Source organism: Mustelus asterias, chromosome 2 (assembly GCF_964213995.1).
Source record: "Mustelus asterias chromosome 2, sMusAst1.hap1.1, whole genome shotgun sequence".
Lineage (NCBI taxonomy): Eukaryota > Metazoa > Chordata > Chondrichthyes > Carcharhiniformes > Triakidae > Mustelus > Mustelus asterias.
This window is the reverse complement of record NC_135802.1, coordinates 67,322,978-67,348,553: the sequence shown is the minus strand read 5'-3', so window position 1 is coordinate 67,348,553 and position 25,576 is coordinate 67,322,978. Positions and strand designations below refer to the sequence as shown.

The window sequence follows — 25,576 nt, the reverse complement described above, 5'->3', positions numbered from 1 at the left end:
ATGGTAAAATATAGTGCGTTGGTCCTGTCAAGTGATTGAAGATTGAGAAGGTGCTGAAATCTAATTCAAACCTTTTGGCCTACATGCTGACCAGGATGCTGGTTAATTAATCAGATTAAAGTTTTGCCTTTGGGCGCGATTACAATCCAAACACAAAGGGAGAGATTCTCCAGCTGTTCACACCAGCGGGATTCTCCCATCCTGCTGCAGTGAACAGAGATTTGGCTGAGCACCAAATTCTCTGGCAGCGGCAGCAGGGCATGAATGGCCAGAGAATTCCGACCAAAATGTTAAAATTTTTCAATATTTAAAAGCTTTGAAAAGGCCTCTGGTCATGTTCCAGTTTAATTTTAAGAGTCACTTCGAAGGACCCCAAACAGACACAATTAGCAAAAACCTGCCTTGATGATTAATTCAATATGGGCATGTGATCAGATGTGTGGACAGAGCCAGTTTCAGGCATATTGTTTTTTTAAACCACAATTGCAGAAATTTTAATTGTGTGAGCATAAATTGAAATTCTGCACCTTTGGACAAAATTTGCTAGAAACAACAGTGCAAAATAACACTCCAGTACTACAAGGATGTACATATGTTACTGTTGGGTTGTGCTACTTGTTGCTGTTGGGGTTAGGGTGGGGTTGTTACATCTTTGTACTGTAGTGTTGTGGTACATCCCAGTCGGGCTCCGCCTCCTGGGAGAGGTATAAAAGTCCCTGCTCTGGCTGGGTCCCCTTCAGTCTGGGATCGTGTATATAATTATTGACTGCTTCATTACAGTAAATAAAAGCCTTTTATTTCCCGAGCATCTAGCCTCGTGTTTGAGAACACGCATCAAATTTATTTACTGTTGTTAAACTCTTGTCGAAGAAAAAAAAAGAGTATGGAGCAGATCCTGAAGCTGGAACGCCTTACACTAGATCCACGTGCGGTGGGCGCTTCTAACACCTTCGACCACTGGCTGAAGTGCTTCGAAGACTACCTGGCAGCCTCCGCAGCGGTCACCACAGATGATGACAGACTCCGGGTCCTCCATGCGAGGGTAAGCGACACTGACTACCTCGCGATCCGTGCGGCCACCGATTATACTAAGGCCCTCGAGCTTCTGAAGAAGCGTTATATCGAACCGCCCAATGAAATATACGCTCGTTACCTCCTAGCCACTCGACGACGGCAGTCTGGCGAAACGATGGAGGAATATGCGAACGAGCTCCTACAACTAGTCAGGGGCTGTAACTGCAAAGCTGTGTCGGCTGAGCAGAGCATGAACGACCTCGCCCGAGATGCGTTTGTGGCGGGAGTCGGATCGTCGTACATCCGACTTAAACTATTGGAGAAAGGTAACCTTAACCTTACCCAGGCAATCGAGCTAGTGGAAATGCTCGAGACAGCCTCCAAAAGCTTAGTATTATATCCGGAGGACCACGTGGAGACAACGTGGCAGGAGCTGTCGCCAATCCCTCCTTGTCCCTCGGGTTCGAAGTGCTGCGTAATGGCGTGCTCACACTTGGGCCAGACTACGGCAGCAGCTCTGGGCGGCCCGCGGTGCTACTTCTGTGGGGGAGCGAAGCATACTCGGCAACGGTGTCCCGCTAAGGCTGTGTTGTGCTCCGCCTGCGGTAAGAAAGGGCACTATTCGAAAGTGTGCCGATCTAAACCTAGGAACGGCAGTGCGGCCTGCGATTCTTCAGAGCTCGGGTCTTCGTCGTTGAAATAATTGAGGGGTTCGTCCACGTGCGAGGCCAGGACGACGCCATTACGGTCGACGGAGTCGGAGGTGTGTGACCACCAGGAGTCGCTGAGTTTGGTGCCATCACCCACGTGCGACTTATGGGAGCGGCCATGTTGGTCGGCACCGACCGCGAACGACCAGCAGGGGTCCTCCTCGTCGATTTCAGCTGCCTGCAGTGGCGCTCATGAACCAACGGTGGCGTCGATCATCCTGGACCAGGCCAAGCCTCATAGACTTGACAAATCTATGATGAATATCCAAGTAAATGACCACGTGATTTATTGTCTGTTTGACAGCGGGAGCACTGAGAGCTTTATCCACCCAGACACTGTGAAGCGGTGTGGACTCCAGATTCAACCTGCCAAACAGACGATCTCTATGGCATCGAGGTCCCAGTCTGTCACCGTGCTAGGGAGTTGCGTGGTAACTTTGAAGGTGCAAGGCACAGTTTACGAGCGTTTCCAGCTCCTAGTGTTGCCGTATCTTTGCGCGCCAATACTTCTCGGACTAAACTTCATGGTCCACTTGAGGAGTGTAACCCTACAGTACGGTGGGCCACTCCCTTCACTGGCAGTGGGAAAACAGCAGCAGCCTCCAAATTGCCCAATGCGCCTGTAGCCTCTCGACGCTGAAGATCACCACACCCTCCCTGTTCCAGAATCTTCTGCCAGGCTGCAAGCCCATCGTGACTAAAAGTAGGCGTTACAGCGCTGAGGATCGGATCTTCATTCGATCTGAGGTTCAGCGGCTCCTCAAAGAAAGGATCATACAACCCAGCGCTAGTCCGTGGAGAGCGCAGGTCGTGGTGGTCAAGAGCGGGAACAAACCCCGGATGATCATTGGCTATAGTCAGACCATTAATCGATATACGCAGCTGGATGCGTATCCTCTCCCGCGCATATCTGATATGGTCAATCAGATTGCGCAGTACCGGGTGTTCTCCACCATAGACCTCAAGTCTGCCTGCCACCAACTCCCCATTCGCCCAGAGGACCGACAATACACGGCTTTTGAGGCGGATGGTCGCTTGTATCACTTTCTTAGGGTTCCCTTTGGTGTCACCAATGGGGTCTCGGTCTTCCAGCATGCTATGGACCGAATGGTGGACCAGAACGGGCTGCGGGCTACCTTCCCGTACCTGGATAATGTCACCATCTGCGGCCATGACCAGCAGGACCACGACACGAATCTCCTGAATTTCCTACGCACTGCATCTCGCCTGAACTTGACCTACAACAGGGAGAAGTGTGTGTTTTGTACGCGCCGTTTAGCCATCCTAGGATACGTGGTGGAAAACGGGGTCATTGGCCCTGATCCAGACCGTATGCGCCCCCTTGCTGAACTTCCCTTGCCTGCTAGTGCAAAAGCACTGAGAAGATGCTTAGGCTTCTTCTCTTATTATGCGCAGTGGGTTCCCAATTACGCGGACAAAGCCCGTCCGCTCATTAAGTCCACGACTTTTCCCCTAACGCCAGAGGCCCGATTGGCCTTCGATAAATTAAAAGCCGACATCGCGAAAGCTATGATGCACGCTGTTGACGAGTCCATCCCCTTTCAGGTAGAGAGCGATGCATCTGATTTCGCCCTGGCCGCCACACTTAACCAGGCCCGTCGCATTTTTTTCCCGCACCCTCCAAGGCCCCGAAATCCGGCATTCAGCGGTGGAAAAGGAGGCCCAGGCCATTGTGGAGGCCGTCAGGCACTGGCGCCATTACTTGGCGGGAAAACGGTTCACCCTGATCACGGACCAGCGGTCCGTGGCGTTCATGTTTAACAACACGCAGAGGGGCAAGATCAAGAATGACAAGATCTTGCGGTGGAGAATTGAACTCTCCACCTATAACTACGACATCATGTACCGTCCAGGGAAACTCAATGAGCCCTCGGATGCCCTCTCGCGCGGAACATGCGCCAGTATACAGGAGGACCGTTTGCAGTCTCTCCATAATGACCTATGCCATCCTGAGGTCACTCGGCTCTACCACTTTATAAAAGCCTGCAACCTGCCCTACTCGGTGGAGGACGTCAGGTCCGTAACAAGAAGCTGTCGGGTTTGCGCGGAATGCAAACCGCACTTTTACCGACCTGACCGGGCACATTTAGTCAAGGCCACTCGTCCCTTCGAGAGACTGAGTGTCGACTTTAAGGGCCCCCTTCCCTCAACAGATCGGAATGTGTACTTCCTCAATATCATTGACGAGTACTCTAGGTTCCCTTTTGTTGTTCCCTGCTCTGATACATCCGCTGCCACGGTTATCAAGGCATTCCGTAATCTCTTTACCCTGTTCGGGTACCCCGGCTACATCCATAGCGACAGGGGCTCGTCGTTCATGAGCGATAACTTGAGGCAATTCCTGCTCTCATACGGGATTGCCTCTAGTAGGACCACGAGCTACAACCCTAGGGGTAACGGACAGGTGGAACGTGAGAATGCTACAGTCTGGAAGGCTGTCTTACTGGCGTTGAAGTCAAAACGTCTTCCAGTCTCCCGTTGGCAAGAGGTGCTCCCTGATGCGCTCCATTCTATTCGCTCCCTCCTGTGTACGGCAACCAATGCTACTCCCCATGAGAGGATGTTCTCATTCCCTTGGAAGTCTTCCTCGGGGACCTCATTACCGTCTTGGTTGACGTACTCAGGACCCGTCCTCCTGCGGCGACATGTAAGGGCCCGCAAGTCCGACCCGTTGGTCAAACAGGTCCATCTCCTCCACGCCAACCCTTAGTATGCCTATGTGGCATACCCTGACGGGCGAGAGGACACGGTCTCGATCCGAGACCTGGCGCCAGCAGGGGACGTAGCAACCCCTGTCGCTCCCATACCCCCTGTTACAAACCCCTTAACTCTTGTTTCTCCCCCGGACACGGCGCGGGCAGCATCAGGACCATTGCTTAACCCTTTTACTCCCGTGTACAGCTTGCCTGAGCCCAGAAGATGGTCGCCACTGCAGGGCGTGTCAGGACCCCATGGACTACCGTCACCTCAGGGTCAAGCGGCCTGTGAGTCCGTGGAAGAACAGCTGGACGCTGCCTTGGGGAGAACGCCACTGCAAGTGCCTACTCCGGTGTCACCGCCGGTATTGAGGAGGTCACCACGACGGTGCGGTCCCCCTGACTGTCTGAACTTATAGACTGATGACACTTTATTCTGTTTTTGTACCCCACCGGCCTTTGTTCTCAAAGGAGGGGTGAACGTGGTGAACCATCGTTGGTTCCCACTGGATAGTACTGAGCCAGGGTCTGGCCAGTACTACAAGGATGTACATATGTTACTGTTGGGTTGTGCTACTTGTTGCTGTTGGGGTTAGGGTGGGGTTGTTACACCTTTGTACTGTAGTGTTGTGGTACATCCCAGTCGGGCTCCGCCTCCTGGGAGAGGTATAAAAGTCCCTGCTCTGGCTGGGACCCCTTCAGTCTGGGATCGTGTATATAATTATTGACTGCTTCATTACAGTAAATAAAAGCCTTTTATTTCCCGAGCATCTAGCCTCGTGTTTGAAAACGCGCATCACCCTTTCAAGATTTGAGCACATCATCTGGACATGACATTTAAGCATTAATGAGGAATTGCTCGGTTGTCAGAAGTGCTGCTCTTCAGATGAGATATTATTCCATTTTTCTAGCTGTGATGAATGTTGAAAGTTCCAGAACAGTATCTGAAGAAAAGCATAATGTTCTCCCAGTGCCTGGCTAACTTTTCTTTTTCACCCCTCCAGTAATTCACTACTGTGCACAAAACTGCTGACATTTTTGCCTACGTAACAACAATTTCTGAATTTCAAAGTAATTGATTGTATGTGGAAAATTTAGATGTTTCTGAGGTTGTGATGAGATGTTAAGTGATTGCAAGTTTCACTTAGGCCAGAGACTGTTCTTAGTCATGAGAATGCAAGACATATATTTAATGAAATGGACTCTCTATTGAGGTCATGAACAAAAGTAGCATATGAAAGTGGGCAGCTAAACTTGAACAGGATGAAGTGCCAAGAAAGGACTGAGGGTGTGATGCTTCTGATTGAGATTTCATGGCAAGTTCAGTCTGCAAACCACTTGAACGGCTTAATTGAGAGTCTGGAAGGGACTCACAGACTGAGGGATTGATACCATAGATAGTTAGCCAAGGAAAAGTACTGTTGTAAGCTACAGTAATTTAGAATCTCTGTCCAGTTCTTTGCCCTTCAGACCAAATACAGTGCCATATTGAAACCTGGCCCACACCCAGAGAACTATTTGGAGTAGATATATATTATCCCCAACAGCATGAGCTTATGCAGAACAGTTTAAGAGGGAGCTTAGTGAATGCCTTTTAGAAATCCAAATACACTACATCTACTGGTTCCCTTTATTCACCCTGCTTGAGACATCTGCAATGAATTCTAACATATCTGCAAAACATGATTTCTCCCTCATTAAACCATTTTGACTCTGCTTATTATTTTAGATTTTCGAAAAGCCCCACTATGACTTCCTTAATAATCGATTCCAGGGATTTTCCAATAACAGGTGTCATGCAACTGGCCTATAATTTCCCATTCTTTGATCCGGAGTTCTGCCATGTCAGAGAGCCTCTTCACCATGCCAAACCTCGTGGATGTGCCCAGGAACTCTAAATCCTGCCTCGGAACATGCTATTTCCTATTTTCCTGGAGGTGGGACTGAAATGTGGCCGCGGTTCATGCATCGGTGGTTTTTGGAAGCAGCTGGCCATTTAAGTCATCAGCTGCCTCCACTGAAATGTGTCTTTGGTAGGCCAGAAGTATGAAACCTGGAGTGTGCTGATTAGACCAGGTAAGAGCAGGTCTGAACTTGATGGATGTGTTTGGATAGCCAGCGTACTCCTTTGGAGAGGAGTACCAGGACACACGAGAGAGGAAAGGGAAAAGGGTGGTGGGAGGGGGCATGGTTTGTCATGAGTTGGCATAGGGGCTTATAAGGGGCCATGGGGATGTGGGCACTCTAGAGGATATGAGGCACCATGGGTGTTTAGAGGGGCATGGATTGGCATAAAGGGTATGAAAGGCCATGGGGATAAATTGAGGCATGGGTTAGCATAGGTTGGCATGGATGGGGCATAGGGAGCATTTGTGTGGGGGGTGGGTGAGGGGTGAGAGCTGGAGGACTGTTTTTTTGTTTTAATCTTTTTTTTATTTCAACAAAGCACTGGAGCATAGATGCAAGCCTTTTGCCCAGTCTTGCACCTTGCAGCCGCTGACCTCGTTCCATTTTTAAAGCTCAGGTTCACAGAGCAATAAATTCTCCCGTCTCTGCGTACCTGTTCTGGGATATTACTGATATTCGGGAAAATTCCCCAAGATCGATTATCTTCCTTGTTAAGCCTAATAAATAAACCACCCCAACCTTTGCTATGTTAATTTTAATTCAGTATCAACCAATCTACTCTGAAACCCTGTTTATGCATTCTTTACATTTTTTGGTGTCCCTCTACATCACTCAGTCTCCCTCCTCCCTCATGCCCCCATTCAGGCCCCCTCCCTCTTCATAACTGCCACTCAGACCCCCTCCTCCTTCATAGCCCCCACTCAGAGTCCCTCCCTCCTTAGACCCCCTCAGTGCCCTTTCCCCCTCAGTCACTCACTGATCCTGCCTCCCCCCTTAGATCTCCCACTGGGGCCCCCTATTGAGGCCATGTACCTTGGCAGTGCCATTGGTGCACTGCCCCGGCACCCTGGCACCTCTCCTGGTGCCTTGGACCCCAAGGGGTCAAAGAGGCAGGTCCAGTGGCCATTTGCCCCTCTGCTGCTGCCAGGCTGTAGAAGAATCCCTCAAGGGTCCTGGGTGTTGGGTCGGCTTGCACTGGCTAGGTTGTCGTGGCCCAACTGCCCCGTCTAGTTCTGGTTGACGATCTCTTAACTGCTATCCCTAATTGGATGAAGAGTGCAGAGGCAGCCTGTTAATTGGCTGCCTCCTTATGATCTTGCCAGAGGGCACATAACTAGCAGAATCAAAGCTGGGATCACCCAAATGTTCACAATGCCCAAGAACTTTATAGGGCTGCAGGATTCAGGTATCAACTGGTGTTGAATCTTATAACTGTTTATATCCTTGTATTCAGAAGTCTCTTTGCCTTTCTACTCCATAGAGTTTGTTATCTTGAAAGATCGATTATCTTCCTTATTAAGCCTAACAAATAAACCACCCCAAACTTTGCTATATTAATTTTAATTCTGTATCAACCAACCCACTCTGAAATCCTGTTTATGCATTCCTAAATTTTTTTGGTGTTCCTCTACATCAGTAGCTATATTCTCACTGACATCATCTGAAAATATTAACACCATGGCTTCAATTTTAGAGTGAAATATTGATGTGTATGGTGAACCCCAGTGGTCCCAGCATTAATCCACCCGGAACACCATTGGCCACTTTCTGTCAGTACAAGGAACTTGCCTTACTCTATTTTTTCTTATTACTTTTGTGAATTCAATATGGTTGCTTAAACATAACCATCCTTTTCAAAATCCATGCTGATTATTTATTATTTCTCAGTCCTGAGATGATTTGTTATCTGATCTTTTAGTAAAGATTCTAACATCTTTCCAATTACTGATATTAAATTAACTAATCAGTCGTTTCCTGCGTAATTCTCCCTTTTTGAAGATAAGAGTTACATTTGCTGTTTTCCAACATTTTAGCACTATTCCTTCTTTTTTATTGAAACTAAGTTATTATCTCTAGCCTAGAGTCTTTGATAATCCTTGCGGATATAGAGTTGTATCCTCAGTAAGGTTGGTTAGTTTGTCTGGCATCTCCTTTCTATCTACCTTAATTGTTCAAATATTCTTCCTGACTTCTACTGTTTTATGGTAAGTTTGCTGGCTTTATCAGTTAAAACTAAGGCACAGTATCGAGTCAATATCACCACCATTTTCATAACACCTTCTGTAAGGCTTTCTTGCTCATCACTCATTGATGGTACCCCAATTCTCCTTTTGTTACATATATGCCCATAGAATAAGGAACCTTTTTTTAATATTCATTGATATTTTCTTGTCATATTAACTCTTTGCCTTCCTCTTTTTTTAACCTCTTTTCTATGTCAATATTCCCTTTAGCCATTCTCCTTTATCGTCTATGTGAATGCACCTGCCTTTTCCTTCACATTCAATTTTATTCTCATCTCATGTGCTATCTGTGTCTCTGTCAATCATCATTATTATTTTAAATCTTATTATATTGTGATTATTACTCCTTGGATGTCCTTGTGAATACTACTCATTAGATACCCTCCCACACTTGCTCCCTAGATGAGCTCCCATATTTATTTTTCTTATCTGCTGTGGTGCATTTCCCATTGCTAGATTTAGTCTTGGAAAAATTGTAACAGCTCCAATGCCTTTCATTTCCTCTTTCATTAGAAATAGAAATCATAGAAACCCTACAGTGCAGAAGGAGGCCATTCGGCCTATCAAGTAAGTCTGCATCGACAACTATCCCACCGAGGCCCTATCCCCATCATCCCACATATTTATCTCACTAATCCCTCTAACCTACACATGCCGGGACACTAAGGGTCAATTTAACATGGCCAATCAACCTAACCCGCACATCTTTGGAGTGTGGGAGGAAACCGGAGCACTCGGAGGCAACCCATGCAGACACGGGGAGAACGTGCAAACTCCAATCAGACCGTAACCGAAGTTGGGAATTGAACCCAGGATCCTGCATTCAATCTGAGCCGTTAGACTTCAGCTGCAAGGACCAAAATCCAAATTATTCCTGGCAGCAGTGGGATCAGTTTATTTTGATTTTACTCAATTCTCACTACATACTTTTCATTTCACTTCCTTTTCACTATTTGGTGGCCGACAGAATACCTCCAGATCATATAACCAACCCCTTCTTATCCTTTATCTCAATCCATATGAATTCTGTTCTGGTCTCATTCTTCATTATGTTTGTTTTCCTTGATAGTGCCATTATCCTCTTTCTGATATAACAGCTAAAACGTTCTTCTTTTTCCTTTCCATCTTTTTAAAAATACATTAGAGCCTATAATATTTCTATAATAGAGCCTATAATAGAGCCTATAATAGCCTATCTTCTCCTGTCTGTACCATACTTAGGTTATTCCTATTGCTCAAATTTAATGCATTGTATTCCTCAGATTGTATTCCTCACATGCTATGCATTGTTTCTGATGCTCTGTACATTCCCTTAGTCTATTATAATGGTCTTATTTTTCATTACTCGTGATTTGTTGTCAGTTGGTTTAGTGTTGCTTCCTATAACATCCACATAGGTGTACCCACAGATACATGAAAGATGAACATTTCATTAAAAAAGACAACAGGGAGAATGGACCATCATGGTACATCATTATAACAAAATTGAATCAAGAGGGCTCCTTCCTAGGGGATTTTCACAGTAACTTCATTACAGTGTTCATGTAAGCCTACTTATGACACTAATAATAAACTTTAAACTCCTTGTCTCCTTGCAAATGTATTGGAAGTAACTCGCTTGTCTGGTAAAGCCATTCAAATGTAAATTATCTTTTGGGATGTTCATTTGAGAAAACATTAAAAATACTATCCTGTGGATTTCACATTTACTATTGCCTTCAGAAACTGATGCATAATAACCACACACACTTAATGGCTGCAGAATGAAATTCCACAGGATGTGTACAAGGAAAAAACATTCTATCACAAGGTAATACGAATGGCCGAGATTCAAACCCATTTTGTGTCAATGCTGATGTTGTCAGAGACCATTTATGTGACAAGGGAACACCAATACTATGGTCATTTGATGGAAACTAGCTTTGATAAGAAGCATTTATTAACAAAAATGTTGATAGCAGCCAAATGTCAGTCAACCTGGGAGACAAGTAGACCACAGATGGGAGGGATCCCACCAAGCAAAGAAAGAATCCCACCTTGAATTCACCAGCAGACAGAGAAGGGAACTTACTGATTTGCAAAATCTAGCCAGATATTTGCTACAGGGGTTTGACTACAACTTCACCTGAAGCAAAGCCAGAAACTGACTGTTGCAAGGAGTAAGCCACTGTGAATTCATCGTCAGAAACTTCCAAACTCCTTCTTTTGTAATTACCTTTTCCTGTGCGTGCATGTCTTGTGTGTGAGGATGAGTGGGTGTTGCTGCAATTACATTTAGGTGTTGAAAAATAAAAATGTATTCTTTTCTTTAAAGTTCACAAGAAACTGTTGTGCCTATTTTTGAGAGTTACAGAACTTAAAATGCTTTTTAAAAAAAAATTATGTTGTTGCGATTAGTTGAGAGGTGGAAAAGGGGGAGAGTGATCTTACCATCTCTACCCTGTCTGTAATGCAACCTTTTCTGTCCCTTGACTGAGCAAATGGAGAAGCTTCATTCGGAAAGCCACCAAACACATTGAGAAACTGCATTGGATGAACACAGTGGCAATATGGAGTCATCAAAAGGTCAATGTACAAACCTCCAAACAACCCATCTACCTAAGCCCTCTTCCTTGCATGTGGCAGGGTCTGTATATCATGCATTGAGGTTACCAACCACCTCAGGACCCATTGAACTGGAGTGGAACTTATCCACTAAGAAGAAAAAGGTTTTGACATTAACCAGAAACACGAGTTCTTCTCCAGTCCCTTTCAAGTTCCTTTCAAGCAGCTGGGAAATATTCCTTTCCCTGGTATAATATAGGAAACACACCTTCCTGCACTCTAGATTTTGGTAGCAGGGACTACACTCTATCCCCTAATTAATGATGGTTCGATGAGTGTGTTGTGTCAATCCCCCCTCAGATATAAATATGTCTCCCTTTCATGTCACCTCAGATCCTCATCTCATTTCTCCAAAATAAGAAAGTAGAATGAATAAAAAAAAGAATGAAGCATACCTTCTGAGCTGTGTTTGCAATAATTTAAACAGTAGATGTCAACAATACAAATAAATACAAAACGTAGGCTGCAACCCAGCAATAAATCTAATGGAATATTGCAAACATCCTGTGTGAACAAGGACTTCAAAACAACAGACTTTTACTTCTGATGCTCGTACCATACTCTCCTTTAGGAAACGAATTTTGGAAAAAAAATCAAAATAATGTCCATTTTAAACCTTTAACCTATTTCTGTTGCTGAACATTCAAAATTGTGTTTGTAAGTACTTTAAATCTATCTGTAAGTACTTCAAACCTATACAGGTGGAACATATAGAAGTGTCCTTTACTCTTAAAATGTGCCTTGGTTGCAGAGTGGCATGTTGTGCTGTCAAGGTTTTAGTGCACATTGCCCCAGTTACACACCATTCACTCGCTTAACCAACACTGGAGATATGTATTCATCTGGTGATGGGATTTCTGAGGTGGCTGGTACAACCTAAACTTCAGACAATACAAGACTCACGAAGCCAGTATCTCAGTTTAAAGATGTAGCTTTATTTAGTCCAGCAGCCACCAGGAGACCATCAAAATGGTCAGGGCATCTCTGAGATAGTGCAGCTAGACCATTCCGATGAAATCTAATGCATACAATTCAAAACAGATCAATTATAGGGTTTCTTATCAATTACTCCTGCCTTTCATTAACTTTAAATCAATCATCTTCAGTGTACATAAATCAACAGTAATACCTGTCATATACCTTAGCCAATTGCTTCTTACCCTCTCGCATAATGGCATTTTATTAGTCTGTAAAATCCAGAAACTAACTCCTGTCTTGGCTGACCCCACTTCCTGTGATACCTAGTAACCTCAGATGTTAGCCCAAAGTTCAAATGAATGTTCCCATGAGTTCCCATATAGGTCACTGCCAAGCCAGATTAACACATGACTTCCATGTCTGAGCAAGCATCCATCTTGTCTGGACAATGAATAAACCCTATTCATGAAATATGATTAAGTGTTCTAAATGTTCTCTCCATCCGAAACTTCATTGATAAATCTTGCATATTCTCAAGATTTAAATGTTCTCTTGGAATATGGCTTTGCCCTAATGCCTTTTACCATGATGCTTCGCAGCAAATTACTCTTGACTAAAGTGAACAATATACCTTAAAAATACATTAATACATTCAAAATATCAGCATATGTGTATTAAAATCATAATCGCTTGTCTAAATCTCCTATCTCATCTCATATGTGTAAACTGCTTTCTTGTTAGCTCATAAGTTTATTTTAAAAGTCATTTAACTAAATGCTGGCAGTTCTGTCAGTGCCTTAACGTCTAATGGTTTAAAAATCTTATTATCCTATTAAGGCTCTCCCACTTACAACATCTATTAAAACTAAGAACAAATTACAATTAAACTTTCCAATTACTTTTAAGACAGATTGATTTCGAATCAGAAAAATGGAAAGCTGGAATGCTTTCCTTTGAGAAACTGGCACAGCTCATTGAACTACTGATGTTTGTAGCCAATAACAAATGGGGGAGGGTGGGCTGCAGGTTTAACCTTCCTCACAGAAAAGAGAAGAAAGATCAGGTCAGTGGTATTTACAAATTGTTTTTGTGTCCCTCCTACCGGCTTATATCTAATGATATTTCTGGCGACCTCAGAGGAGACCTCATGTCTGCCGACTTGGCCACAGGAAATATGGAGACTGTAAGACTGGGGAGAAGGGGTGTGGTGGGGGGTGGGGAGTAAATAAAAGAGCCATTTTGTATTCTGAGGGACATTAAAACTTGGAAAAGTTTGGTTAAATAGCTAACTGAGGTAGACAAGGTGAGGTGATGATTAACTCAGAACTATGTTGATTCCTGGGTTTGAACTAAAAGGAATGATCAATTAACCCTTTCTCAAGCCGTGGCTGACAGGAAACATTTTGTAAACATACACTTGACAGCTACACTTCAACTCTCTAACAGCTTTCTTTATGAACAATAGCCACAACTCTTATGGCTGGAAGAATTTATGGAATCCCATGGATTAATGTACTAGTCAATAGAAGCAGAGCTGAGCTAGTCTGGCTACCTTCAGTCGGGACAGAGTTCATATGCCACAGTCACATCACCCACCTCACATGGAGCTATGCAGTAGTCATCAGTTTGCACCTTTATCAAAAGTAGGCACATTTTAGTTTGTAACTGACTTCAGATTCACAGCACCAGCCCCAAAAATCAAACTATAAGTAAAGCATTAACGCCGAATAAATAAATTTGGTTGCCATACCTACTGCATTTCATTAGCAGACCTTCCTTAGGCGGTACAGTGGATGTTTTAATTACATGTGACCAGCCTGCAAAATCAATCTTGAGTTGTCGGGGGTGAAATCGGTTTTGGGAAGTAATGCAAGCTAGGCAATAGCATATTGACACCCATTATACAGGTCATCAGATTTCATTCCACTGATTTCAGTATTCACAAATTAATATGGTTTTCGAAAGCGGGCATAAGTACACCGACAAGTTCAACAAAGACCAGAGCTGGGTAGGAATGAAAAGTTATAACCGCATTATCCGAAGTCTATATTTATATATGCAACAAAGCCTGCAAAGGTATCTTAAACTATTTTGGTTATTTTTTGTTAAAATCCACAATTTTTTAAGAAAACAAGTTCATGCCTACTTTCACAAAATTCAATTCCTGTAGCCGATTGTCGGTCTCATCTCATCATAGCATTTGAGTTTTCTGTTTTTCTGCTGTTGTAGCTGATTTAGGTTCACTTGTTGGCATAATCAATACTTCTTTCCTCAAACAACATCACCAAGAAACAGATGATCTTGTCAGTTGTATTTAGGAACTTAATGTGCGTAAAGAGGCCGCTGCACTATCCTACATTATAAGTGACTACACTTAAAAAGAAAGTCATTGGAACTTCCAAATATTGTTAGGTTGGAAGGAGAGGGAGAAGAGTTGAGCTCTGGGGTTCATGTTTTGGTACAAATTGTACAACTTACTGGAAAACACACAGCATTAGTGACGGCATTGTTGTCATAAGGCACTTGTGACTTATTTTGATAATCACTTTAATGCGTACTTCAAATCCTTCAATGAACCACAGCAGAAAATGTCACATGACAAATCTGGCCAGGCGTGTTTCTGCACAGCCAATCAAAAATGACTCTGTTGAAGACAAGCTCTTACTCAGGCTATTGACATCCTGCAGAGGATGGGAAACTTGTTTTTACTGACTAGAAACATTGAGAAACCTACTTTGTAAAACTCAGATTAATTGTCTAACACATGGCAATAGAGCAAACCCAGGCAGCTGTGAGGTTTTAGGTAGACCTTGCATTTTATTGTACAATATCAGAAGATCTGCTCACACAACCAGTTCTATAAACATAGCTGAATCTATCTGAGTTAACAACAGAGTGATTCAGTATGCAATCAAGAGGGAATTGGACTGTCATCTGAAAAGGAAGAATGTGCAGGGCTACAGTGAGAAGGTTGGGGGACAATGGCGCTCATAAATTGCTCCAAAGGCGAGCTGGCAAAGACATGACAGACTGAATGGCCTCTTTCTGTGCTGTAGCAATTCTGGGATTTGTAATTCTGTGCTTGGTTATAATTTTTGTCATATTTCAGCCCATTAAAATGCAAAAAGTTAAAAGAAATAACTGCACAAGTTAAATTAGGAAAATCTTAAGTTTTGGTTAAAGAAATATGGGGGGTGGCGATTCTCCCAACCTGCTATGCTGCTTTTTTAGCGCAGTGGGCCGGGAGAATCGACAGCGGCTGATTCACATGATTCGCGCTGGGCATCCGCCCATCTCCCATCACCGGATTTCTGGTGTGTAGCTACATAATGTATGCAGCTTCTAATTTAGATATATTTTAAATAGCACTAGCGAGCCCGGAACTGAAATCTCCAGGCCTGCTAGCCTCTCCCCTCCGCCTGAGTGACAGAGGGAGGGAGGCCAGTGGTCGGGGCTGGCCATCGGGGTTGGGTCGGGACTGCGGGGAGTCGGGACTGTGGAGGTGAGTCGAGCTGCAGGGGGAGGGTTCGGATGTGTCGGGGGGGTGGTTGGGGCTGTTAGTGGGAAGGATGGATCAGGAGATCATGGCTGTGGGGGGTTATAGAATCATAGAATCCCTGCACTGCAGAAAGCGGCCATTCGGCCCATCGAGCCTGCACCAACAACAACCCCACCCTTATCCCTGTAGCCCCATGTATTTACCCTGCTAATCTCTCTGACACTAAGGAGCAATTTATCATGGCAAATTTACCTCACCTGCACATCTTTGGACTGTGGGAGGAAACTGGAGCACGTGGAGGAATTCCACGTAGACACGGGGAGATTCCACACAGATAGTTATCCGTGGCTGGAATTGAACCCGGGTCCCTAGCGCTGTGAGGCAGCATTGCTAACCACTGTGCCACTGTGCTGCCCCGTGGGGGTGGGGTAGTCAGCCTGCTGGGGTGGTTGAGGCTGTCCCGGGCATGTTTGGGGGGCCAGCGATTGGGCCATGGGGGGGGCATGGGGGGCAGCGATTGCGGGGCTGGCCAGCAATCGGAAGGCCGGCAGACGGGGTTCATTGCGAATGCACCGATCTCAGCGTTGACAGATCGGCACATGCACAGTGGCCTGCTCAGCACTATGCTGCCAGCCTCTCCAGCGGGGATAGGCCTCGGCCGTAGCATTTTAACTTGAATTATGCAGAGGAACTCTGCAATGCACTGAGTGTGGGAGCTTCATTTTCATTCCCGCTGAAAAACCAATGGCATTTACTCCAGTTTTTACGTGAATTCGACACTTGGAATTTTTTTGGGAGAGTCACCCCCCATGAAGTTTCATGACAGAAATTAGTAACAGAGAATGCCTGATAAGTGAACCCTTTATATGAAAAAAAAACAGAAAATCGGCTAATAAACTGATGGGAACCAACCAAATCATGCTGATTTAGATGTTTCTATAATGCATAGCTGCTGCACAAAATCTGGCACAGCTAGAGACGCAAATCAAACACAGACCTATCAAAACACTAAGCAAACACAAGGGAGCCACAATCAGTACAAATGCGTTACAAGAAGAGACTGAGTGTCAGTGATGACTGCAGAACTGTTGATAGCATAACTGACACTTGGGGCAGGGATTTGTGTTTTAAACCGCAGCTGAGGCTGGGTAGGTGGAGGGGGCAGGCAGGTTGGGTTGCCACCGGTCTATTGCTGGGAAGCTACCTCCAGGCATTAGGTGTCCTGCTGATTGTGTAGGGGAACCTGCAGGCCAACTAGAAAATTCCAGTTGGACTCTAATCCACAGCCTAAAATTGGCCTGCTAACCAGCATGTGGGCAGCCAGCTGTTCCAACGTCGTGAAAAAGATACAAAAGTCTGAGGTCACAAACCAACCGACTCAAGAACAGCTTCTTTCCTGTTGTCATCAGACTTTTGAATGGACCTACCTCACACTAGATTCATCTTTCTCTACACCTTAGCTATGTCCATAACACTACATTTTGTACTCTCTCCTTTCCTTCTCTATGAACGACATGCTTTGGCTCTATAGCATGCAAGAAACAATACTTTTCACTCTATACTAATACATGTGACAATGATAAATCAAATCACCTTCCAAAAAGTGGCTTTTGTTGGTAGGATGGTCATGGCAAACTGGCATGCTGACTAGCAGACAAATCGACGCACCTGTCCACCTCCATTCCCACTCTTCTTGATCCATGAAAATCCATTCCATAGCATGACTGCTTAACAATTACATGCCAGTTATAGCAAACAAAGGAATTCAGACTCACTAGCTTACTTAAAGGGGGACAGTGGAATGTAGGATATCTCACACAAATCTAATTAAAAAGACATATTTGGATCTGTCACGAGAATAGGTTTGTTCATCGTATTAGTAGATCTTGGATGTTTCCAGGCTATAAGGATGATCATAACATTTCTTGTCCAACATACAGAAATAGCTGGACAGTCAACGTTGCCTAGGTTACTTCCATCTTCTGAAACCGGTGGGAGCTGATTGATCACAAGCTTTGTTGGCATAGAATTTCCAAGTCATTACAAGTTGATGCGCGATTAATTCACTCGGGAGGCTGGATCGTACCCGGGAAATAAAGGCTTTTATTAGCAACAAGAATGGAGCATACTGCTTAACAATACAATCCCAGACTAAAGGGTCACCAGGCAGTGCAGTGACCTTTATACTCCTATAGGTAGGCGGAGCCAACCGGAGTGTACCACAGAACAATACCAAAAGGTGGAACACCCCAACCCTAACCCCAACAGTAACAAGAGTAACATCTGTACAAGTACCCAAAGTGATAACCATCTATGGTTCAGTACCCATAGTGGTAACCATCTATGGTTCAGTACCCATAGTGGTAACCATCTATGGTTCACCACACAAGTCATTACAGCTTCTGGTTGTATTAAACATTCATCTTCACATCCACCCGTATCTCCTTCCCAAACCCTTAAATATATATCCACTCATAGAATCATAGAATCTACAATGCAGAAGGAGGCCATTTGGCCCATTGAGCCTGCACCGTCAACAATCCCACCCAGGTCCTATCTCCACAACCCCACATATTTACCCTCCTAGTCCCACTGACACTAAGGGGTAATTTAGCACAGCCAATCAATCTAACCCTCACATCTTTGGCGTGTGGGAGGAAACTGGAGCACCTGGAGGAAACCCGCGCAGACATGGGGAAAACGCGCAAATTCCACACAGAGACCCGAGGCCGGAATCAAACCCGGGTCCCTGGCGCTGTGAGGCAGCAGTGCTAACCACTGTGCCACCGTGCCGCCCTTCTTGTAGGATCAGCTAATGGGAGCAGCTCTTCTTTATCCTCTAAAGCTATCATAATCTTGTACATTTCTATCAAGAGTCCCCTTAATCTCCTTTGCTCCAAGGAGAACAGACCCAGCTTCTCCAGCCTAACCTTGTAGCCAAATTCCCTCATCCTTGGAACCACTATGGTAAATCTCCTCTGTACCCTCTCAAGGACAATTGCATCCTTCCTAAGGTGCAGTGATCAGAACTGAACATGACACTCTAGTCATGGCCTAACCAGAGCTTTATAAAGGTTCAGCATAACTTCCCTGGTTTTGTGTTTGATACCTCCATTTATGATCCCATATGCTTTATCTCAATATGACCTGCTAAAAAGGTCATATTCTCAGTAAATCTCTCAGCTCTCTGTGAAGCCGGGCTGGCGAGGGCCCCACATCTCACAACGATGGTGCAAAATACGAACCCCTTCAAAAAAATGGCAAAGTGTGGGAAGATCTCACCGGAAAACCTGCCTGTTTCTCTGGAGTGAAAATGTCAGTTTTCTGACTGAACCTGACACTTCGTCACTTTTTGGGAGAATTGCATCCTATATTCTTTTTCACTCAATTGACATTATCAGCTAATACAGTACAACATGAGGTGACAACTGGGACTTTCCTGTCTGTATGGCTCCTTATCACAATTCAGTGAGCAAACCCCATTGGTTCTTTCATTTCCTATTCATCTTAGATTGGCTGACCTTAGATTGAAGCTCATAGCTGCCTGCACCTTTGTTCAGCAATAAATCTGTTTTAATCCCTTTTGAAACAATTCATCTCCAAATTTTGCATCACTGTAATTGTAGACTGCTCATTTCGAAATCTTACTCAGCTTACGTGAGTTGATATATTTAAACATGTCTTAACATTTGTCTACTTTCCTGGCAGTCTGAAAACCTTGAATCAGATGTCCTCTCTCAAGTTATTTCACAAGTGAGGCAGATCTACGACTCTTAAATACGCAAGTGAGTCCTGATCATTTTTCACAGGAGTGAAAAAAGGCTTGGAAATCCTCGTGAGTCGGGAGGTCCTTATATCTCTGTATGCATCAGCACCTTTCATCTTAAATTCTGAAATTCCATAAAATGCCGGTGAATGCCATGTTGTTCCAGCTGTGTGTGTGTGTGTGTGTGTACATGGGGTGAGATGAGGAATGGATAATACCATAACAGGATTTAATATGAACAGAAACACTGTGCTAATCTTTTCTGACTATAAACAAACTTTTGAAAAGCATCTGGCTCTAATTTGGCTTGCCCAGGGATCATAATTTTAAAATATATTAAACAAAAATGTCTGCTTTTCTTTCTTTTATTTAGTGTGCAGCTTATGACTTTATGGCACAGTTCCATGAAACATTCTTTGTGCCACAGTCTGCACAGAGAGAGAACTGTATGAGTGAACTCTACAAGTGTACATAAACGATGACAAGTATGATACTGATTTCACTACCTGCGGGGGTAAAGATCAAATAACTCAGAAATGTGAGAGACTCAAGCTTTATATAGTTACTGTGAGCAATGAACGAGATCATGTGCTTTTTAGCTACACTTTAACATATTTATGATGTTTAAATGAAACTAAAATATTCCTTCCTTGCGGTTTTATTTTTTTTAACCAGTTATAAAATTCTATAAGTTCTGTATTGCACGCAGCAGAATTGAGTACACTATCCCCCTGCCATAGTTCTGTTTATTAAATGTGTGTTTCTGATCATTTCTCTTGAATTCAGCAAATGAAGCGTGTATTTGAAGATGTATTGTCATCAGGAACAAATAATCTGTAAGCCAAACACTCCTGCGGTCACACATCGGCAAGATCAAGGCTTCAGACACTAAAGGATGCTCGCAACACTTCTTTCAGCTTTTAAGATTTATGATCATCTCAGAGTTGTAAGATTTTACCAAAGGCTTTATAGACAGAAAGAAAGACTTGTACTTATATAGCACCTTTGCTGATCACCAGACATTTCACAGTGCTTTACGGCCAATGAAATGCTTTTGAAGTGTAGTCACTGTGTAATGTCGGAAATGTGGCAGCTCATTTGTGTACAGCTATCTATCACAAACAGCAACGCGACAATGGCAGGTTAATCTGCTTTTGAGATGCTAATTGAGGGATAAATATTGGCCAGGACATGAAGCTATATTCATTTTCTATGCAATTTCTTCTTTTGTCGGAATTTCAGGTAAGCAAACAAACAGTGCATTTTTAAGTGTTATGAAAGTCCAATTTAACCAGCAACTGTACATTATCTCCATTTATTCTAATAATCATTGTTACTGCGGTAATACCAGTGTATTGTGATATTACTAAGAACAAATCAATTATTTCATATTAGGTTGGTCCATTCCATCACCATATCGTACATGCATTTGTCTTGGTTACCTGCTTGTACTGCTTGAATCCTTTCAACCTCAGATAGCTCCATGCAAATGCCCCGTCCCTGCATGAGTGTCTCCAAAGGTTTGGATTCCTCGAGCTGGGGGAAACAGCGGAGCCCCGCGCCACAACGTGCCGTGTACACCCCGCACGGCTGGCCACGAGACAGCGCGCACATCCGACAGCAGCCACAGCCTGGCTCCCTCACCACCTCCTCTGTGCACGTACTATCCACGGGTGGGCAATGCGCCAACCTCTCTTCGGTGCAGGGCAAGCAGCGGATCGGCCCAGATGCCTCCAGCATCATTGGTGAAAGCAGCGCAAGCAGAACGCTCCAGTACTTTAAAAGACACATCGAAACACAGTAAGTAAACCAGATGGAGAAAAGGAGCGTACTCACAATACCTAGTCTCACTGAGGGCAGTCAGGATTATTTATACAATGGTTAGACTAGTTAGTGATAAATTCCGGTCAGGACTCTGATTAGCTATTCCTTACATGTGGGTGTAATCGTACAGCATGAAGTGGAAAAATACTTTCGCTGGGTCTTAAATACATAGTTGTACCAGTAGGAACTTGAAGAATTGGGTTATAGCCAAAACAACATAGTCGTGACTTGACATTCTATTTATCCCAAGAAGCAGATGGATATACAGTGATAACTTCATTACTTTTCCAGCAATAAATCTACTCTCCTTGTACTTCATAGTACAGCAACAGTGACAGGGAACACTAACACACCTTTGATCTCTATAATGTTTTCATTTTGAAAAAGAAAACTGAAATAAAAATGATTGAAAAGCATTGAAGTAGATGAAATAGAATTCAAATTTCAATTAGATATCCAATTGCTGGCAGCTGACTTCAGTTGTGTAGCAAAACATTTTTGCAAGACAGAAAACACTGGATGGTACACTTAGCTAGATTAAAATGCTGTGCTGATGTTTGAAAAAGACAACTATGGCAACATTTTGTTTGGAATCAAGGTCTTTAAGGATCAGGAGTGTTGCTGGAAGGTCTCCTTGTTTGTTGTTTTCAGTTTTGATATTGAACAGAACCAGGCACAGCCTTTCTGCCTAAATAGAACAGCACTCAGAATTAACATGTTTGTGTTCGCATTGGATGCTGTTATATATTTCATGTCCATATATTTTTATTGAATTTAAACAAACGTCACTCCACCCCTCATGTTTGACAGTAAGGTTTTACAATGTGTGGTCAATATGGGGTAAGCAATGGTTTGACATGGATTCAATAGGGACAAGGGTAGGCCATTCAGTCCCTTTAGCCTGTTCCATCACTTAATTGGATCACGGTTGTTCTGCACCTCAACTCCATCTTCTCATCTTTACTCTTTATCCCTTGATAGCTTTACCCAACAGACATCTATCTACCTCACTCTTAAGAGTTTCAGTTTTCTTATTACCTGCAGAGAGAGTTCTAACCTTCCGTGAAAAATTCGTTCTGATTGTATACCTGCATGGCCTAGCTCTAATTGTAAGATTATGTCCTCTTGTTCCTGATTTGTCCACCATTTCATAGGGCCTATCCCCGTAACCCTATGTCTTTATCCCATCATTCCCCTAACCTACACATCTAGGGATACTAAGGGGCAATTTAGCATGACCAATCCACCTAACCTGCATATCTTTAGATTGTGGGAGGAAACCAGAGCACCCGGCGGAAACCCACACATAAGGGGGGAGAACATGTGAACTCCACACTGTCACCCAAAGCTGGAATTGAACCCGAGTCTCAGGCACTGTGAGGCAGCGGTGCTAACCACTGTGCCATCGTGCCGCCTTATCATTATCCTATCAAGTCCTTTTAATATTTGAACACCTCAATCAGATCACCATTCAGTCCTCTATTCGAAATGGAATACAAGTCAATTTTTGCAACCTGATCTCATAAATAGATGTTTGGTAATCCAGAACTTGGGTATTGCTGAAAAAAGACACACGTTGAAGCTTTTTGTCTTGCACTCATCAAGACACTTTGCCAGGATACGAACACAAAGGGGAAAACAATGATTTATTCTGTATGTGAAGAAAACACTGATTGATTGGCAAGTGGGCTAGGATTGCCATGGAGAATGCACCAGTGATTGGTGACTGACAGTTAACTGCCAAGCATTGTTTGAAATTTAAACCAGGCATCTTGGCACTGATTAGTCAAGGCATTGCTCTGAGGAATGAGTCAATGAATGGCTGTCACTTGCTTTGTTTAATTGAAATAGATGTATGTACAGATTCATTCTGTCTGCAAAGAATAAGGCCCTGTGTATTAGTATGTGTAGCTTCCAGTGCAAATGCGCTGCACACAAAATGAATAATATAAGAACATAAGAACGTACGAACTAGGAGCAGGAGTAGGCCATTTGGCCCCTCAAGCCTGCTCCACCATTCAATAAGATTATAGTTGATCTTTTCGTGGACTCAGCTCCATTTGCCCGCCCGCTCACCATAACCCTATACCATATACCATATTGTATATGAATTTTAGCGGCAGTGTGATGCTAACTTCCAAAGACTGGTAGCTCATGTAAAACAGTACTGTTCCTAGTTTTCCACCACTTAGAAGACTGATTTAACTTCCTTAGTTTCAAAGTGGATGACTCATGCTTAGCCATATTGAACCCCATTAGGCCATAGTTTTGCCCATTCATTTATTCTTATCACTGACACTGTATTTCCTGTAAATCATGCAGATGCTATCTTGTGTTTAGTGCTGCAAACTGCAATTTGGATTATTTTCAGTGGCTACAAATTAAGGAAAAGAATATTCCCTCCTTTATTGCCAGTGAGAACTTGTGATACATCATCATGGAGAATCAGTGGATACACAACAAGAGTGTGAAGGATCTATAAAGCCTATGTTCAAGATTAGTTTACCAAAAATCATTGTTTTCATTCAGGAGAAACCCCAATCTTGATAGGATTCCTTCTGAGATATGTGGGCAGGGAGGGAAGAATTTCTATCAGGAAATTACTAGGGGGCATATGTTTGAGGTGCGAGGGGCAAGGTTTAAAGGAGATGTATGAAGCAAGTTTTTTACACAGAGGGTGATGGGTGCCTGGAACTCGCTGCAGGGGGAGGTATTGGAAGCAGATGCGATAATGACTTTTAAGGGGCGTCTGGACAAATATATGAAGAGGATGAGAATAGAGGGATATGGTCCCTGGAAGCGTAGGGGGTTTTAGTTAAGTCAGGCATCATGGTCGGTGCAGACTTGGAGGGCCAAAGGGCCTGTTCCTGTGCTGTAATTTTCTTTCTTCTTTGCTCTTTGTTGAAAGTTTGGGTTGCTCTGTGACGTGAGGAATTTTGATTTCATAGCATGGGTAGATTTTCTTTGATGTGGAGATGCCGCCGTTGGACTGGGGTAAACACAGTAAGAAGTCTCACAACACCAGGTTAAAGTCCAACAGGTATATTTGGTAGCAAAAGACACTAGCTTTCAGAGCGCTTGCTGCTCCTTCATCAGGTGAGTGGGAGTTCTGTTCACAAACAGGGAATATAAAGACACAAACTCAATTTACAAAATAATGGTTGGAATGCGAGTCTTTACAGGTAATCAAGTCTTAAAGGTACAGACAATGTGAGTGGAGAGAGGGTTAAGCACAGGTTAAAGAGATGTGCATTGTCTCCAGCCAGGGACAGTTAGTGAGATTTTGCAAGCCCAGACAAGTCGTGGGGGTTACAGATAGTGTGACATGAACCCAAGATCCCGGTTGAGGCCGTCCTCATGTGTGCGGAACTTGGCTATCAGTCTCTGCTCAGCGACTCTGCGTTGTCGTGTGTCATGAAGGCCGCCTTGGAGAACGCTTACCTGAAAATCAGAGGCTGAATGCCCGTGACCGCAGAAGTGTTTCCCAACAGGAAGAGAACAGTCTTGCCTGGTGATTGTCGAGCGGTGTTCATTCATCCGTTGTCGTAGCGTCTGCATGGTTTCCCCAATCTACCATGCCTCGGGACATCCTTTCCTGCAGCGTATCAGGTAGACAACGTTGGCCGAGTTGCAAGTGTATGTACCGTGTACCTGGTGGATGGTGTTCTCACGTGAGATGATGGCATCCGTGTCGATGATCCGGCACGTCTTGCAGAGGTTGCTGTGGCAAGCTTGTGTGGTGTCGTGGTCACTGTTCTCCTGAAGGCTGGGTAGTTTGCTGCGGACAATGGTCTGTTTGAGGTTGTGTGGATGTTTGAAGGCAAGAGTGGGGGGGTGGGGATGGCCTTGGCGAGATGTTCGTCTTCATCAATGACATGTCGAAGGCTCCGGAGGAGATGTAGCTTCTCCGGTCCGGGGAAGTACTGGACAACGAAGGGTATTCTGTCCACCGTGTCCCGTGTTTGTCGGTGCGGTTTTTCGCTGTGGTGCATCAAAACTGTTGATCGATGAGTCGAGCGCCATATCCTGTTCTTATGAGGGCATCTTTCAGCATCTGGAGGTGTCTGTTTCGATCCTCCTCATCCGAGCAGATCCTGTGTATACGGAGGGCTTGTCCGTAGGGGATGGCTTCTTTAACGTGTTTAGGGTGGAAGCTGGAGAAGTGGAGCATCGTGAGGTTATCCGTGGGCTTGTGGTACAGTGAGGTGCTGAGGTGACCGTCCTTAATGGAGATGCGTCCAAGAATGCACCCGATTCCGGAGGGTAGTCCATGGTGAGTCTGATTGTGGGATGGAACTTGTTAATTTCATCATCTAGTTATTTCAGTGATTGTTCACCATGAGTCCAAAGGAAGAAAATGTCATCAATGTATC

At 44.2% G+C, this 25,576-nt stretch overlaps 1 protein-coding gene across 2 annotated transcripts in view; it reads right to left on the bottom strand.

Annotated features, from left to right (window-relative positions):
• Positions 1-21,317, bottom strand: part of igfbp1a (insulin-like growth factor binding protein 1a) — a 1,218,336-nt gene extending 1,197,019 nt beyond the window's left edge. Inside the window, exon 1 of one of the 2 annotated variants that reach the window (XR_013500302.1) lies at positions 20,822-21,248. Coding sequence is in view for 1 of the 2 variants with exons in the window: in XM_078236621.1 (XP_078092747.1) it covers positions 20,822-21,170 (349 nt within the window). In the remaining variant the exon portion in view is untranslated. Of the gene's footprint in view, positions 1-20,821 lie in introns of both variants that reach the window. The other variant, XM_078236621.1, reaches the window with a different exon arrangement.
• Positions 21,318-25,576: the final 4,259 nt, after the last annotated feature.